Source organism: Electrophorus electricus, chromosome 4 (genome assembly GCF_041902795.1).
Source record: "Electrophorus electricus isolate QZ-2024a chromosome 4, ASM4190279v1, whole genome shotgun sequence".
Classification (NCBI taxonomy): Eukaryota; Metazoa; Chordata; class Actinopteri; order Gymnotiformes; family Gymnotidae; genus Electrophorus; species Electrophorus electricus.
The window spans coordinates 36,698,897-36,716,769 of record NC_137500.1 but is presented as its reverse complement, the minus strand read 5'-3'; the positions used below and the strand labels follow the sequence as shown (position 1 = coordinate 36,716,769).

Sequence of the window (17,873 nt, the reverse complement as noted above, 5' to 3'; positions counted from 1 at the left end):
CATTCTGCGAGTCTCTGCCATTGCCGGTAGATGGCGATATAAGCTAGCACGCTCCTACACGGACTCGTCCCAGGATAAGTTTAGCTTTGTTAGGCATAAAATCCTAACAAAAAAAGTGTACATAAATGTATAATGGCATATAATCATTTATCGTCTCTTTATAGATACAAACAGAACATACAGGAAATAAATAAAAATAAAAAAATTCAGAACACAATGGCTTCTACAGACACAAATCCGTATTTAGTATGACCTCCCTTGGCACTAAGCACATCTTCAACTCTTTTGGTATCCAGCAAGTTTATTGGTATATTATACCAGGCATCTTTCAGTACTTTAGAGTTTTTCTTTAGATTTAGTCTTTTTCTGCTATTGCTCAAGTGTATGTGAAGGTGACTATAAATAATTGCCACTGTAGCCTATAGAAGCTGTTTTTATGATTATTTTTCCTGTTTTTTAATACTGTAAACAGCTTTCCTGTTTGTTTTTTTTGGTTGTATTCTGATAAAGAGACAGAAATAATTATATATGGTCATTACCACTGATAAAACAATGTGAGTGAGTGTGTATACACCTTTTAAAACCAAAACAAATTACAAAAACAAAAACAGCAAAAAAACAAAAACAAAACAAAACATCAATTTCCAAAAATCATGTGGAATAAAGTGTTATGGTCAGTACATCACCAAATGAACAGCATCTCCAAGCTGAAGCATGGAGTTAGCAGCATCGTGGTTGGGTCTGCTTTACAGCAGCTGGAGCTGTGGCTTTTATCAGGCTGGAGGGAAGTATGAATAGCACCAAATACTAGTCAATGTTGCTGCAAGCCCTTAAGGTTTTTAATAAAACTCAGGACGAAGAGGCATTTCACCTTTCAAAATGACAACAAAGGAATAAGTTCACCAAAGCAAGATCAAGATTTTAGAATGGCCCAGTCAGAGACAATAATTAAATACAATCATAAATCCACTGGGTTACCTGAAGACGGCTGTAAACAGGAGACTTCCAGCCCATTTGAGAGTTAGAATGCTTTTGCAAGGAAACATGGTAAAAATGGCAAGACTGTATGCCACAATGAAATCTAAATATGCTACAACAGTTAGGGGGTGTGCACACGTATGTAATCAGTTTATTCTATTTTTTCCCTAAATCTTTCCCCTTATTGTTCACATTAATTTACAGGCTGCAATTTCACAATTAATGTAGAAAAGAAGGTTCTGAGATGATTTATCTTTATCTGCCACACAGTGGTATGTAGATGTTTTACAGCCCATGTGTGTTTGTTGTATTAATATTCATCTTATTTATAAAGAACAGGACACTCACATCAGTATATTCAGGATTCTTTATTCATGTATTGTATTCATTTATACAATTTACAGTTATTAATCATTTATACAATTAGGAATCTAAAGCAAGTGTGCTCTCTCTCTCTCTCTCTCTCTCTATATATATATATATATATATATATATATATATATATATATATATATATATATAATTTCAATTCAATTCATTAAATAACTGACACATTCAAATAATCTTTATAGTGTTGCAGTGTACAAAATATATGGTGGTAACCTTAAAAATGTGTAAAAAATAAATTAAAATAAAAATAATTAAAAAACCCTGTCAAACACACTTGGTTAAAAAGTGGGTGTTGTGTACAAGTTTGGATAATCTGTGCAAAAGTCTGCAATTTTCTATGTTCTATCAACTGGCGCACACTCTCATTTTCATTGCCTGTAGGTAATTGCTTATGTTCAGTGGTATATGTATTTTTCTCAGATGAAAAGAAGTTGTATGTCAGAAGATTAAAGAGGCAAGCTATCCCTCCCAAAAACACAAGCTACCCTTCTATTGGTGCTTAAAAGAAATATTTTCTTTACGACACTTGATCCAGCAAGTAACTATGTATTACGAGATAGCTTGTCAAAATGCTTGTGTTACTCATATACTGTCAGGTGTCTGATATATTACGAAATGTCATGAAACAGCCTTAGATTTGGTGGTTTTGAATGGGTGTAAAACCTTGCTCAGTGCTGTAACTCTCACACACTGTTTTTTTAAATGTCTGTTGGACCAAGAGATAATGATATAGGAAGATTTTGCTGCAGATGCAAAATCTTCTAAAACACAATTTCTTTTGTAAAATCCCTCACAGGGTTTACACTAAACTGCAATGTGGGCTACTCCACACATTAAGGAATATGCACTGTGAGACATTTTAGCCCATTAAACGTCTTTGACAATTCTGCCAAAACTCCACATAAAATCTTTCAAATTCAAATGTGTGAAATAAGAAATATATAAGCCTCGTTGTTTATTGCTGCCAAAATTTGCAATGGAAGGTAATATATGTAAATGTCCCACATTTCAGACATTATTATTCTGACCAGAAGTTGGTTTGGAAAACAAAGTGACTTTGTTGTTGTGGAAACTAAATCAGAGATCAGGTATAATTGTTTTACAGTAGTTGTTAAAATAACATTGAAATATGCATACATATTCAGAGCTACATTTGAAAATGGATGGTATGATACCAAAGCTTTGGTCATCAGAATAGTCCCATAATTTGGTTCTAGCTAGCATAATCATGTGCAAATTAAAAGTGACCCAATAAAGTTAGGGACAATGTGAACATTAAACATGCCAGAATCATACTTGCTTTCTAGTATGTTGCAGTAAGCATGCAACAGGCAATGCTTCCAGACATGCACTTTCTTACAAACAATGACCCACCTCATGCGGCTCAACCTGAAATGCGGGAGTGTGTTGTAAGCATGTCAACATAGTCGCTGCATTTGCTCCCATATGGCGAACTCTCACTGCCAAACTCTCTTTAAGAGGGCTATGCAACTGCAAACCCAGATGGTAAACGGCTACAATGTCTCGGACACTTGCAGGAATGTTGCGCGTACAGTAAATAATTTTACAGCACTTGGAATAGTGTAACGCTATTAAGAATCTTAGACCTTGCAAAAGGCCCCATTGCTACATGGTTCCAGTACAAGAAGCTGGGCAGGTCTGAGGGGATACAGCAGTAGAATTTATATTGGGAGGATGAAGCATGATGGAGCAGAGATTGGAACCCCCCAATACTAGGCAATTTATGATGCAGTCACAAACCAGACCCTGAGTCCTTGAGGTCTGCTGCTTATCTGCCTGCAGCAGGCCAGGCAAGCAACAAAACCTGCAGAAGAGGCCAGTGGTCACGTGAGGGAAGCTATGGAGCCTTCATAACAAACCAAACGAAATATTCAGCCCCATGGATAAAGCCTTTATAATTCTAGACCCATTATAGACCCAGCCTTCAGTATTCTGTTATGGGCCTTAGAATTCAGAGCTCGTTGGTATTCTCCCTGCAGCTACAAGTATGATCCAATGTTCTAGGTTCCTTTAGCCTGAAAGAGGCAACCCTCAGCCCCTAGGATATGGAAGTGACAAATCCCATTGTCACGGATGGGAGTTGATGCTACTTCTTGGCAGCGCAGGGTCAGACAGGGGCCTGTGGAGATCCACGGCTGTACTGCTGCTCGTGGGCATCTTGGGAGGCGAGTAGAGGTGGATCGGAAGAAGTGATTTGGAATGCTGCTGGTTGGAGAGAACAGCCTGGGGTGCTGGGGGGCCGTGGAGATGGGCAGGCTCCTGCGTCTGTTTGGAGAGAGACCCTGGGTGAGCTGGGTCTAAACTTGAGACTTTGGGCATGGGCCAAGATGTACGAACCAAGACTGACACTGAGTTTTTGGACTCCATGTAAGCCTTCACTCTGCTGAAGAACTTATCATTCTGGATATTACTTTTATTAATTTCCATTTTATACCCAAAGTCACTTTACTTTCAGGCAATACCAGTGAAAGCCAGAGAAAGCATTTTTTTAAACAATAAAATTTTGACCATCTGAAAACAGACTGGATGATATCAATGGCAATAAACTTGCTAAAAACGTTTCAGTGAATGGATCTCTGTTGCCTACACTTTTTGGAAACTGAGTAATAAGGGATTTTAGAAAATATTGAGTCAGCAGCTAAGTGAACATTATGAACAGGACAGTTTACCAACGTTCCACTTGCAAAACTGTGTAAACAAAAACACTATAGAACCTGAAACATTGTTGGTTTTTTTTCCTTTTTCTTGAGAAAGACAGGTATCTTAGAAAAGCAAATCCATCATCTGCTTGGGAGGTATTCTTTATTACAATACCCTATACCCTACAGAGCCTTGTCACTGTTAATAAGAATTCTGATTCTGCCTTTATCCTGGCAGGCCTGTCCATCCTTGTGTGCCAAGCGCGGCATGTAAGCTGCAATGTACCTGTGGGGGTGGCCTGAGGGTTTGGCTGGTGCCAACTGCAGCTCCAGATTGCACTCTGGCTGCAGGCTTCCGGTAGTCCTGGCTGGCTGCGACCATGCTGTAGGCAGGCGGGCCCACAGACACCTGTCTCTGCAGCAGCTGTAGGATTGTCTGGATATCGGACGTCATCTGAGACTCCAGTCTGGGCACAACACAATCCTCAGTGAGAGACAGTGAGATTACCATTCTGATTCAACCACACAACTCCTTTAGTTCAGGACCAGGCTTAATCCACATCTGTGAAATCGGCCCTAAAAGGTTTGATGTGCCATGTAAAAAGCAAAAAACATTTGTGCTGTAGGAACTGAAATCTAACTCTAGAGGGAGCCTGTGTTTTTATGGCGACCTTATGCAAATGCATAATGCAATATACTGATATTTTTAATCAAACAGTAGATATATTTGAATGAGTTTATAGTTTCTTTCTAGTCATTAAAAGGCCATTCCCTCCGGAGCTCTGCGACAGAGAAGGAGTCTTTCCAAGTCCCAGGACCAAGAGATTTATCTCTATCCCATCTCTGGCCCATCAACATCTTGTTCAAAGGTACTTGTAGTATAGAGGAAATAGATGTGTGTCATTTTTTTCACTATTCTTTGTTCTGTAACAGATAGATAGTTTTAGGGAGAAAGAGAGGACGAGAAAGAGAGAGAGAGAGAGAGAGAGTGAGAGAAAGTGAGAGAGAGAGAAAGTGAGATCAGAGTGCGGATCTGTAATGGAGAGCAGAGATGTGAAGCTCAGCTGGTGCTGGATTTCTGCAGCCTGATGCCTCTTTCCCTCTCTGCCAGCAATTCAGCTAAAAATACCACCTGCTGTAAGTCTGCAAAGTCTGCCGCTACTAGTGTGTGTGTGTGTGTGTGTGTGTGTGTGTGTGTGTGAGTTCGTGTGCATAAGTGTGTGCATGTGTGTGTGTGTGTGTGGGGGGGGGGGGGGGGGCTCAGTGTCAGTATTGCTGAGCTCAGCCTGTTTTGTCAAGTGAGTGTGAGGTTTATGCGCAGATGAGCGATAACCCAGTGCAATGACGAATTTGCTGGGCAGGAACGATATGAGGGTGTATAGACGTTTTTAGATACACAATCCTTCTGTAGGGTCATCAGTACTGAAAACAGGCTGTCAGCTTAAAAGCTGGTTTTCACCTTGCAGTCTACTACCTTCTCACTTTGATGGGAAAAGTAGCAGCATATTTGGGTCATGTATTTATTTCGCAGTTTAACACTGAGTGAAAATTATTTTTAAAAAAGTTTACAAATTCAGATCGACACCATGACAGTCACCCTTAGTAAGGGTGTGAGCAGATGAGTCAGGCTCTGGTCTGGCTCAGGTCCAACTCTGCTACCTGTTCAGGTGCTCCTGTAGGTGAGCCAATCTCTGCTCCACCTCTCCGTATGTAAGATCGCTATCCATCTCCTCCTCTTCCTCCCTTCTGAGCTTGTGAGTCTGAGCTGAGTCTTCGGTTGGGTTTTTCAGCCTCATGCTTTCCCAGTCAGCAGTCTGCATGTCTGTGCATACACACACACAGACACACACACACACAAAGAATTACACATTAATATAATCTCACACAGAGCCAAGACCTTGCTTCCCATATTTTATGCACAGATGATATCAGAATCACTGAGGTAGCAGAGAGAGCTCTGGTACTCTGTGGTGTTGTATCCCTTCTGCCTCAGTCCGAGCTCCTGGTGATGCTGCTCCTATCTCGGCGGCAGCAGCCACAGAGCTAACAGAGACACTACAGACCAGGGGTTATCTTCCACGGCCACCTTGCCTGGGCCGCGGCCAGCAGCGCGCCAGCCCGAGCCACCTGCTTACAGCTGATCTGAGATCAGACACTGGGGTCAGACAAGAGGTGAGTCATGCTATTCACTCGCAATGCTCTGATAAAATGCTACTTGTGGTACTCTGCTCTGAAAGCAAAGAAGAGTCTGACCTGCAGGCTCTACTGTACGGCACTGCTGGCTACTGCAAAATGGCCCTCTTCTAAGTGTATATTCTCAGTATCTGGGTTTCTGTGAAAAACTGAAATGCTCTGTGAACCTTTATAAATATATGTTATAAAATGGGGCTGAAAGCATGAGTGGAGTTTCTGATCTGTCCCGGTGCTCGTCCCCCTTCCTCCTGTGGTTTTGAAACCGTTCCAATCTGCTTCGAAAGCACACAAAACTGCCCATAGCAAACACAGGCAGACGTATTACTGTTTTGGACGAGCTCCGTGTTCTCTTTGTCATCAGCTTACAGATCACTTTTTCCAGGAAGAGCAACTTCGGGAATACAAGCGTCTCATCAAAATGCATGACATCTGCTCCAAGAAGCTAAATCTCATGTTTCCCACAAATATTATGCACTTAGATCTGAAATGGTTCACAAAAGAGATTTGTTCCACTCTCAAGATTATCCTTACACATGGTATCTGAATGGCTTGAGTGTCCTACAGGACAGTTTTACTGCATGCCTTAACAGTTCAGCAGGACCTATGGGTCCATAGATGTGTTATTATAACCAAGGTATCCCTCAAGACTTGGTGTGTGTGTGTGTGTGTGCATGTGCATGTACATGTGTGTGAGTGCATACAGCATATGCAGTATATATGGCCTTGTTCTGCACTTACGTGGAGTTCAGTCAAGGTCATTCCGATTAAAAAAGAAAAGCTAAGACAGGTCCCATTGAACGTGAGCACACTCTGCTTTAGTTGTGTGGAGCTGGGAGGGCTGTGCAGGTCCCAGATGGCTGTGTGGTATTAACTTTCTGGGCAGTGGGAGAGTGGCGGGACATTATTTCCAGGCTGCAGGATCTTGATGGGGATGCTAAGCCAGTGCTGTGGCCTAAAGCTCCTGAAAGACCTGCTCCACTGAGACCTCCACAGCTCTCTCGCTCTCTCTCTTCCTCATCTCTCTGTCCAGCTCTCCAAACTATAAAGCTTTAACATAGATTAATTAACAGCTCTGTCTGATCACCATTAAGTCTTACAGTTGGAGTGTTGTGTAACCTGTCAATCACTTCTCAAGTCTTACAAAATCTTAGAACTTCTTTAGGAACAAATGCAAAGCATTTATCTTTTATTTTGAAGCTTCAATCAAGTCAAAAGCGTATTTTAAGATAAAATATGCACACTTTATGGAGGCTTCATTGCTTAAATCATCCTTAGAATCCATATTTTGTGGTCACCTTAACAGACTGCATGTCATTCTGTCAACCCAATTTAAAAGGTCAAATATCTTTCCATCATTCACACAAGAGCGGTCGCCGTGACGTTACCCTCATAACACGGCTCTTTCTTCAGGTCCCCCACGGACAGTTGGCAGCCAGGGGCCGGAGCATAGCCCTCCACATACGGATATCCCATCACTGCTGCACCTAGACTCCTCTGCTGCTCCTCCCTGGATGTCCGGCGCTCTTCAGAGCCTCTCTTTGAGCTGAGGCGCGATTCCCGTCGCTCGTTCCCGCTCTCGTTCTCCACGTCTCTGCTGCTTCCCCCTGTGGGACATCGCCAGTACCGGTGAGAGGAACACCGTGTGCTGCGTGCATGGGCACAGTGCTGTACACGTCTGTGCTATGGGAGCCCTCAGAGGACATAACAGTGCTACCTAACACACGCATAGGGCTGTAGATAGGCAGAGTCACTAAAGATGTTGTTCACTCCAAGGTGACGTTGTTTTTGTACACTCCTACCCCAGCCAACATTTTACAGTTGTACAATTCGAATGTACAGCCTCTCTGCGTTTTGAACAATTTGTGTTACCCGTCCCCTGGCTCATCATGGTTGGTCTCAATCCAGCTGTGATACTGGTAAGCAAAAGCCACAACCACACTGAATCTGATGTAACTTGTTTGAGCTCAATCCTTAAACCTAACTTTGACCTGGTAGATGCATAATGTTACCAGTTGTCTACCTCCAAAATATTATCAGTGTTGTGTTCAAAAACTGAAAAGCCTAGATAATGCAGTATAGATGAAGCTGATCAATTGTGCATTGCAGTAGCTTGTTATAGTAATACACACTTATAGCTCAAGTGTAACTCATAAAATGGCCTGTGATTGCATGGACGAGACAGATGTTTGGTGGGAGAGTGGATGAGTGTATTATGTATCCCCCGACACAGAAGCGACAAAGGGAACCTCATTTGTGTATCATGCAGACAAAGAATGCAGAGAGAAAGACATGATGCACGGTGAAGCTGGAGCAAGCGTAATGCACCATGAAACCCAGACGCACAGATGCAAAGCTGCAGCCTAATGGTTGTGCAATCGTATTACCTTTGGAAGTCTTGCGCTTTAGGGAGTTCTTCCTCTTACCCTTATTGTCTTCTCCATCTGAATCGCTGGCTTGTGTGTAACTGGTCTGTGTTGAGATATGATATTAGCATACAAGAGTCATTCTGAAAACCAGAAATGCTTCAGAGGCCCAGTACTACTACTGCTGCAGGCGCACAGCAGCCACTACCCAGTGGCCTCGTTTTAAATCTCAGCGAGGGCTGGAACAGGCGCCCTGCTCTGGTAAAGACCTACCTTGGCACTCTGGTCTCTCAGGTTAAAGGTGAGCTCCAGGTTGGTGAGAAAGTGGTCAGAGAACTCTGGGTACATATCCAGCACCTCCAGCAGCTCTTCTCGGTTGATGGTGTGCAGGTCACAGTAACTCAGGGCGCGCACGTCGGCGTTGGACTTGCCAGGCTTCGCATACAAGTGGATCATCTCTCCGAAGATATCATTCTTTCCTGACAGTGACAAGACACAGATAATCACATAAGACAGCTAAAACCTGAGTAAGCCAGGATTTTAGGGATGGCTTATCTCCCCCAAATATGATCATGGATGAAGTCGTAATATCACTGTCAACAAAATGAATAAGTATAGTTGTGCATTCTCTCTGTGTGCATTTCTGTGCTGCTATGGGGGGGTCGTTCCCAGCCAAACTCTTTGTGGGCGGATTATTAGAGCTCTGTCTCTGCGAGGATTATAAGGGCAGATCTGGCGGACGTTTCCCCAAAGGCGCTGCAGCACGACGCTTATCGTGGAGTGTTCGACGTGAGCCTCATCGCTCTGTGAGCGCCGGCGCCATCGCGCTGTTATTTCGTTAGCTCTTCCCACCTCCATCCTCTCCTTTCATGCACTATTTAAGCCCGGACTCGCCTGCTGCATGCTCCCACTTTGATGCCCACAGGCGCACCGTCGCACGCGCCTGACAGGCTTTGCTGTCCTCCCATCAAAAGGAATAGAAACACTTTTGATAATGCGGCTAAATTCATTCTCGTGCCACAGAATGGCTTCACCCCGCATCCTCCACGCGACGCCTCGCGCCGGGCGGCACGGTGCCTCGCATGAGGACGAAATTGGCTGTCGTTCAGAAACGGCCGTGTGCGGAAAAGGGCGTCTTAGCGCGTGGGGGTGCCTCGGAGGGGCCGGGGAAATGTCAGGCCCTCAGAGCCATATTTGATAGACAGACCCGATCAGACGTGGAGGCAGGAGTAAAGTCAGGTCGCACGAGTTCCTGCGAATCCTTTGGGAGCAGCGTCCAACTTTAAAGGCCTTACAATAGGAATGGATGCTGACAACGGAAATGCCACAAGACCTGGATTTACGCAATATTCTGGGCAGAGCCAAGGCTTCTTCGTAAGGGGTTTCTTTTTTTAATACTTCGAAAGATTATATTTATAACTGCTCGTACCAGCTGCGTGGTTCGAGGCTTGTAGCATCTGCTTTCCGTTTCTGTACCAAGCTGCGCCTCGGTACGTGGCCCCGTTATGTCAGTCGATCAAGGCGTGTGCTCAGCGGGGGAGAAACAGCCCTGTTTTAAAGGTGGCGGGGCCTGGCACGCCTGCGGGACGCGTACCGCAGCCTCGACACTGTAGCGGAACAGGCCCGCTAATTGCTGCCCGCAGCATCCATGCGCCGCCTTTTCCGAGCTTTGGGACGGACGGAATAAACAGCTCGATACGTCTACTGAATCTCACGCCATTCGTCGCTGTCCCTGTCACGGTCGCTCTCGCTCCCTCACTCTGTTGCCTTACCACGCGAGTCCTTGCTATAAAAAGCCCAGCTGGGTTCTTTCGCTCTGCTCATTGAAGAAACAAAAAGAGACTTTAACAAAAAATGTCTGGCCCTCGTCTTCAGATAATCAGTTCTTGGGCTTAAAATTCTTGACAGAAAAAAAGTCAAAGCACAGAGAAAACCCCTCCACTGAACGAGTTCCAGGTAATTGTCATTAAAGTTATAATTGGGCACTGTTTCAAACTTTTTTTCAGGCTTTACACTAGTAAGCATCATCTTCAGACAGAAACATCCATGGGACTAAATTCATTTAAAGCAGGGCCCCAGAGCTTTACTTCTATTTAAATGTCAAGCCGATACATAAAACATCAGGACTCAGAATTCATTCTGATGCATGTAGTACACGGTGAATGCATGGTGCTATGTTTAGTGCATGCTTTCACCTTCATATGGTAAGCAGCACTCAAATGCCATGAAGCCTTAGTTATCATAAATATGCCGTCCAACCAGAAATAAAAAGAGAAGCCCGTTTACCAGCGGCAATTCCAAGGCCTGGTTCATTTAATTAAGGCGCTGACAAAATGAAAAGATTCTCGTCCGCACTGAAATACACAAATGTATTCAGGATTACAGCGGTTGTTGTGAAAGGCGCTCTCACTACTCCGTGCTGTATCCGTGGCATTTCTGAAGTAATGGTGACCTTGACGCTACTGTTATTAATTTGGGTCTGATGTTGTGACGCTCGTGGACAACTGCTAAATGCAGCACAACCCTGCTGGAGCTCTGTGTCAACATGAAGCAGCTTTTCCAGCTAACAGGCTAAAAGCAGCTTTTCATCATTCTAATTCAGCAACGACATTTCAGACAGTTTGCCCGTAGCCCCCTGTAGCACTATTAGTACTTGAATAGAAATATCAGAATATAAGTAACGGTTCTGTTGGATGTTGGTTTTCTAGCGTTAGCTAAGGTAGCTGATGTGCCCCATAAGGCTGAATCTGTCAAAGGGTGCATTTTAACTCTGCCAGCTGTACCCTTCTCATTCAAACATAAAAAGAACTAGTCTTAGCCAGTTATATAGCAATAGATTTCTGTTGGTAAGATGATTTGCTCTTTAAAACTGCACTACACAAAATAAGTCTTATTAATACTGACTTGTGTGTAGCCATTTTCATAAGTGAACCAGCATAATAAGATCAGGCTGCCAATAGAAACTTACCATTCTCAAGAAAAAAATTCCAGTTACCTCCACCTAGTGGTGGGGGATATAACAATATACCAATGTCATCATGAGAAATTACAAAGCAACACCCGTTTTTCTACATGCATCACAGCAGTTCTAGAACACCGACCAAATCTTTCATTGCAACCTTTTTACCATAGCACCCACTCCCAAGTCCATAAAAACAGCTTGGTGCCCTCACCCAGGATGGCCACCACAGCATCGTCCTTCAGGATCTCGATGGAACCTCGGGAAAGGAAGTAGAGAGCAGTGAGCACGTCTCCGCAGTGCACGAGCGTGTCTCCCGGGGGAGCGTGGGTGGTCTTAAAGCGCATGGCCAGGGCACGCAGGCAGCCCTTAGTGGCCCCGCGGAAAGCCTTACAGCCCTGCAGGAGGCTCTGGTTCAGGTGCAGGCATATATCGGCCTGCAAGCACTCAGGGAAGCCCTTTAAAACCTAAAGGGAACAGACAAGGGGAGATAGGGAAACATTAGAAAGGATCCAGACATTAGAAAGGATACAGACATTACTTCGATTCAAGTGCCTTGTAATGCACTGCAATTCAATGTAACACAATATGATCTGGATGAAACGGAACAGAAGAAGCATCTACACTGCAGAGCTGAAATGGAATTCTCATTGAAGGCAGTATGTGAACTCGGATGAAAAGGCACTCTTTGAAGTAAAGGGCTATAACAAGCAGCGGAGGGGAATGAGACTGACACAGACTGAAGAATCCTGTTTTCATAAATACCTCCTGCTTGTCCCAGGTTGATAAGGTCATTCCACATGGAGAAAAGACAGACAGAGACAGATGCTGCATTCAGTACAGCATAAAAGCTCACACATTTCTTTTGAACTGTTCACGTCTTAGAGTAGCTATGGTAAGCATGCAGAGTCTTCAACAAGTAACTAAAATCCTGTCAAAAACTAGAAAGAACTAAAATGAGATTCTAACAAATTCCTACATTTCCGCCAAAAGCAACAAACATTTCATTTCAAACAAATGACCAAATCCATTTTACTATGCAGGAGAAGGCGTGGTTATTCTGCATGCACACGCACCATGTTCATGTCGATGCCATTGGTGTAGGTCCAGGAGTGCTGAAAGTACTCCTCCAGCCGCTGGCGCAGGGGATTGGGGATCTGGTGGAAGCGGATGAATTCTTTCACCCGGAGCATCTGCATGTGGTAGCGCGCCGTGCCCGAGTACAGCCTCTGGATGATGGCCGACACATTCCCAAAGATGCTGGCATACATCAGGGCTACGCAGGATGGATGGGAAATAGCTGCTGTGTAATTCTTGGACATCTAGAATATGTTTTACTAAAAGCAAATACATGAATACCTGGGAGGGAATTAACAATTTCTTGATAAGATTATCCTGCTAACCCCTTACATGAGAACCTGCCGCTGGGTCCAGAGTCTTATTTCTCTGTTTGAATAATCCACAGTAGTTGCTAAAAATACATCTTAAAATAATAAGACTGTAGTTTAAGAGGCTAATATGGATCTCAGAATTGTAGACCTGTTGCCCTTCATGTAGGACCATAGGACCATTTTGCTAGCAGGCTCTTTGGTTCTAATTACACAAATTGCTTGTTGTATATTGTCCTTGATGTGAATTATGATGATTTATTAATGTGGATATACTACAGTAATTCTTAACAGAAGTCAAATAGTATGTGCTTGAGTAAACTTCAAAAGCCCACTTACATCCGATGAGCATTACGCAGATGGAAAATATCTTCTCCGAGTTGGTGTTTGGTGAGACGTTGCCGAATCCTACACTTGTCAGGCTGCTGAAGGTGAAGTACAGTGCCGTGACGTATTTGTCCTTAATGGATGGTCCTGAACTGGGGTCACTGTAGTTGTATCGCTTCCCGATAGACACGCCAAGATTGTCCAGCCAGCCGATCTTGTGCTCCAGGTAAGGCTTTTCCACGTTGCCAATGGCGTACCAGATGCAGGCCAGCCAATGAGCAATAAGTGCGAAGATACACATGAGAAGCATGAGCACCGCCGCACCATACTCAGAGTACCGGTCCAGCTTCCGTGCCACGCGGACCAATCGCAGAAGCCGGGCTGTCTTCAACAGGCCAATCAGTGTGGTTGTCTAAAGACAGAAGTGTTCAGAGTTGTGACGTGGACAAAAACTAAGGCAAGTTAATGAGAAAAATATTGATGATAAAAAATTGAAGAAAGGAAATCAGATTTTTAATGAACTTCATCATGTTGAAAAATGACCAAGCCTCTTATTTTCATCAACTTATGTGTCAAATTTATGGCCCCACTAAATCCTGTTTCATGACAAATAAGGCAGTTTTCTCCAAAACTACAAATAATACGAGCAACTCATTTCTAACTTTGCACTTTTAATCTATTTAATAGCAGCAGTGAAAAATTAGAGCCTACAAACGCTCTCAGACATTCTAGAACGGTAGGCTGTGGACTAATTTGTATTGTGCTGATATCGCTACTGCCTATTTCTGCAGTAATGTCTTTGAGCAGTTACTGCACTGATTAACACTCTGATAATGATGTTTAATTATGGCCCATTATGCAGTGCTGTGTTACCACTACAGACCACCACCATCTAACCAGGATTTAGCAACGCCCAGGCTACTGAAAGAAAATCAGGACGCGCGAAGCACTGGTAATGAGTCCACTCTACTCCAAACATCTTCGATTTGCCAATATTCCACTGCAACATGGTCAATGACCAGTGAATACTAGTATAGACGCAAGCAGAAAAGACATAAATTCTCATTTACAGAAGTCTTTCTCTCGATCGGTAAACCCATGTGAATGAGTCCCTTGGAGTTTACACGCTGTTGTGTCTCATCGGAAAAGGCTCCCACTACATTTTACAGCTGCTCGTTTATTTACCTGGCAATTACACCATGGCTGCTTCACGAGGGAGCACGGGGGATATTTTTAGAGTGAGCCTGAAAGGCTGAGTCTGCCGAGTTTCGGCCATGTTTTAGCGTGGGCAGCGTGTTAGCAAGGAGCCCTGTGTGAAGGTGTTTTTATCCACAGCTCGAGCCTGGGATCGCCAGCTGACTGGTGACACCACACAAGTCACGAGAAAGGCATTACAAGCTCATTAGTAGCTCCCACTCACAGGGAAACACAAGGAGTCAGCAATAAGCTCCAACTCGAGCACCGTTAGTCCCACGGACATGCAATGAGACTCGCATCCGCAGCCTCACAAAAAGATGGCTGTTTATATATTTAAAAGCACAATAATTTAGGACAGGATAATATTCCATAATATTCCAATTCTACAGACCCAGAAATAGGCTAGATAATGCAGTTTACATATATAAAAGGCAGTAGAGAATTAACGTTCAGGCCAAGGCTGATGTGAGGCAAACATTTGTAATGAATCCTGTCACTTCATGTGCATCTTGTAAAATGAGATGTGTCCTGATGACATTCTCTATTCTCTATTCTATACAAACCACACTGCACACTGACCACAGCCTTCACAACAACATGGGTCATCCAACTGCAGACACCCCCCCTGCCCACACACACACATACACACACATATATGCATGCACACACACACACACACACACACACACACACACACACACACACACACACACCTCAGTCCCATCTGTTCAACTGCAAATGCAGACGGAAATCCAAACCAGTCCATCAAGAATGGGCTTTTCTGATGCAGCAAACTTTAGGTTTTTCATTGGAACCTATTTGAACAATGTAGTGAGATACAACTCCACACTATCCAATACTATACCCACTGGTGAAAATTGTTTCTGTTGATTACAATATGCTTAACCATCCCGGCTATTATGATCACAGTTACAGCCGTGTCCAATAAACGAGTAAAACTCAATGGAGCGTATTAGCGGCCCGACTTACTCCCTCAATCCAATTACAGCCATTCAGCCGGCTTTGTTCATTTGGGCGGACACAGCGGGGAAGCGTGGCCTGGTCCGGAGAATTCACTCCGCTGGCGGAGATGTGATGGATGAGGCTAGTAGGTAGCAACAACATGCAGCCCTGCCCGTTAGCACCTGGGTCATTGTTCTCCTAGCTGGCTCTCAAAGGGCAGCGGCATGAATACATTACCTCACACAGCCCCCCGATAGATAAGTTTCAGTGCCTCGCTCTGAGCTACTCAATAAAGTAAACCCATCCAAATAGCCTCCAATTACCCTTTTCGCTGGGCCAGGGTTTGGCCATACAGACAGAAAAGTGGGCATTTGTCCGGATAACTGAATGTGTCGCTTCAAGACTACTCCTCTCGGAATTGCAGAAGTGGAATTCTTCTTCTTTAATTGGGCTTCTGGAGGTCTCCACTGCTGGAGGTTGTACGGATGAGAAAAACATCGAAGCGAGACCAGTGTGGGCTCCAAATATGAAAAGTGCTTCAACAAAATGATGAGAGCAGAAATTATACTAACATCAGACCAGATGACTTCTCCACATCTTAAATAAAGATAAGTGACAGCATGTAATCATGCATTAACACGCATTAAAGATCTGACAAAAGTGCCATGTTTTATCTATGTGTATGATACAGGTCCTAAAGCTGGACTGTATGACGCTTGGATCTGGTGTGACACTCCCACTGCTGCAACATTCCCAAACATTCAAACTGGCGGATAAGCCGTCATGCTAGCCAGCCTAGCAGCAAATTGTAAGCCACTGCACAAACACAATCTGGGCCTCTCTCTCCCCATCTAAATGCATCATTGATCTCTGACGGTAAGCCATTAATCCAAATAAATGGATTCAGAATTGCATACCTTTTGAAAAAAAAAGGTGCAGATAAAATACTGTTCTGATACCGTAAACTCTCTCTGTGACCATGTCAGACTTATTCAGTGTTTAAGAAGCAACCCGTGGCAGAAAGTCTGCGTAGTAAATACTAAAAAAAGCAAACTTTGATTCCAGTGGCATACACAGGACTTCACATAGAGATACAAATGAATATATATAGACATGAATAAATATTTAAATGAAACACTGCATCCAGGGGCAGGTGAGATGATATATCCCATTTCACTGTTAACTCACTTCATCCGAGCCCGAGCCAAAGATGAGCAGGTCGAATGGGATAGCCGCCACCATGTCTATGAGGAACCAGCCCTTGAAGTAGTGTACGGCGATCTTCCCGGGATGGCTCACCACTTCCTCGTTGCAGTTGACGTACGTGGTGCGGAAGTTGATGAGGATGTCGATGATGAACATGATGTCCACCATCAGGTCGACGACGTTGAGCGGGCTGCAGGAGTAGCCGCACAGCCTCCGTTTCTGCTCCTCACGGTCGTTGAGCAGGAAGGCGGCAGAGTAGGGTGTGAAGATGGCCGTGTAGATGACCAGCAGTAGGATGAGCCAGTCCCACACGGCCTTGAAAGGGCTGTAGTGGAGGATGGTGAACTTGTCCATGCGCGGAGCCTGGAGCTTGTACTCCGGTAACACGTCTGCACCCAGTGACAGTACCTGGCCGGAGACAGGATGGAGGATGGGGCAGGAAAGGTTACTATATTATCACACAATAAGCCCTGATAATGAACGTGAACTATCAGATCTGTGGTATTGTGTGTTAAATTACAAAATTATAAAAAGTGTTAAATTATAAAAGTGAAACAATTTACCAGATGTGGTGTTAAGTATCCTTAACAATAATATCGACAACAACAACAATAGTATTAATAATAATAACAATCAATCTTCTGAATTTCATTTTTATGAAATTGAAAGGATTCCGAAAAACGAAACAGAAATATTCTCAGGCTCTGCTATCACTCCTTTCACTAAACATTAACGTTGTGCTGAATGTTTATGAGATGAGGCTTCAGAGTCTCAGTCACACTGCTGGAATGTTCTGGGTTTAAGACCCCCACTCAAGGGCAAAGCAGCAGAAAGGATTTTACAAATTGGACCAAAAATCGTTGGGAGGCGTAACTCTGTATGCGCAGATGTGTTTCTCCGCTTCTCCACAAAAAGAAATACGAAGTCTGCCCTTGAGTTAAAGTAATTACTTACTTTTTGTGCTTGTGTCTCACTGTATACACAATAATGACTTGTTTATCATAGAATTAATAAGCCAAACCAGCAGCCAGAAAGCTTCAGAGTTCAGCGATTGAGACTGCGATTTGATTTATGTGGTCATAGAGAATTTATGAGGAGAAAACTTGCTTGGTCAGGTTGGACTTAATGGTTAGTTTTATTCTGCAGAATCTTCACTTTGGGCTGAGAGCACAGATATGTGATGATGATTTACAAAACGAAGGCTGACAATGCCCTCCACATAACTAAGATGACTGCAACAATAGAATCC

The 17,873-nt window shown here is 43.7% G+C and overlaps 1 protein-coding gene across 1 annotated transcript in view; it reads right to left on the bottom strand.

The window, feature by feature from the left end:
* Window positions 1–1,507: 1,507 nt before the first annotated feature.
* kcnh7b (potassium channel, voltage gated eag related subfamily H, member 7b) overlaps window positions 1,508–17,873 on the bottom strand; it is a 42,075-nt gene continuing 25,709 nt past the window's right edge. The window contains exons 6-15 of the mRNA XM_081713576.1: window positions 16,607–17,032; window positions 13,271–13,670; window positions 12,620–12,819; window positions 11,758–12,010; window positions 8,858–9,063; window positions 8,606–8,690; window positions 7,607–7,825; window positions 5,688–5,850; window positions 4,315–4,495; window positions 1,508–3,654 (exon numbers count right to left, since the gene is read on the bottom strand). Coding sequence (XP_081569702.1) covers window positions 3,457–3,654; window positions 4,315–4,495; window positions 5,688–5,850; window positions 7,607–7,825; window positions 8,606–8,690; window positions 8,858–9,063; window positions 11,758–12,010; window positions 12,620–12,819; window positions 13,271–13,670; window positions 16,607–17,032 — 2,331 coding nt within the window. The 3' untranslated portion in view covers window positions 1,508–3,456. The remainder of the gene's footprint in view (window positions 3,655–4,314; window positions 4,496–5,687; window positions 5,851–7,606; window positions 7,826–8,605; window positions 8,691–8,857; window positions 9,064–11,757; window positions 12,011–12,619; window positions 12,820–13,270; window positions 13,671–16,606; window positions 17,033–17,873) is intronic.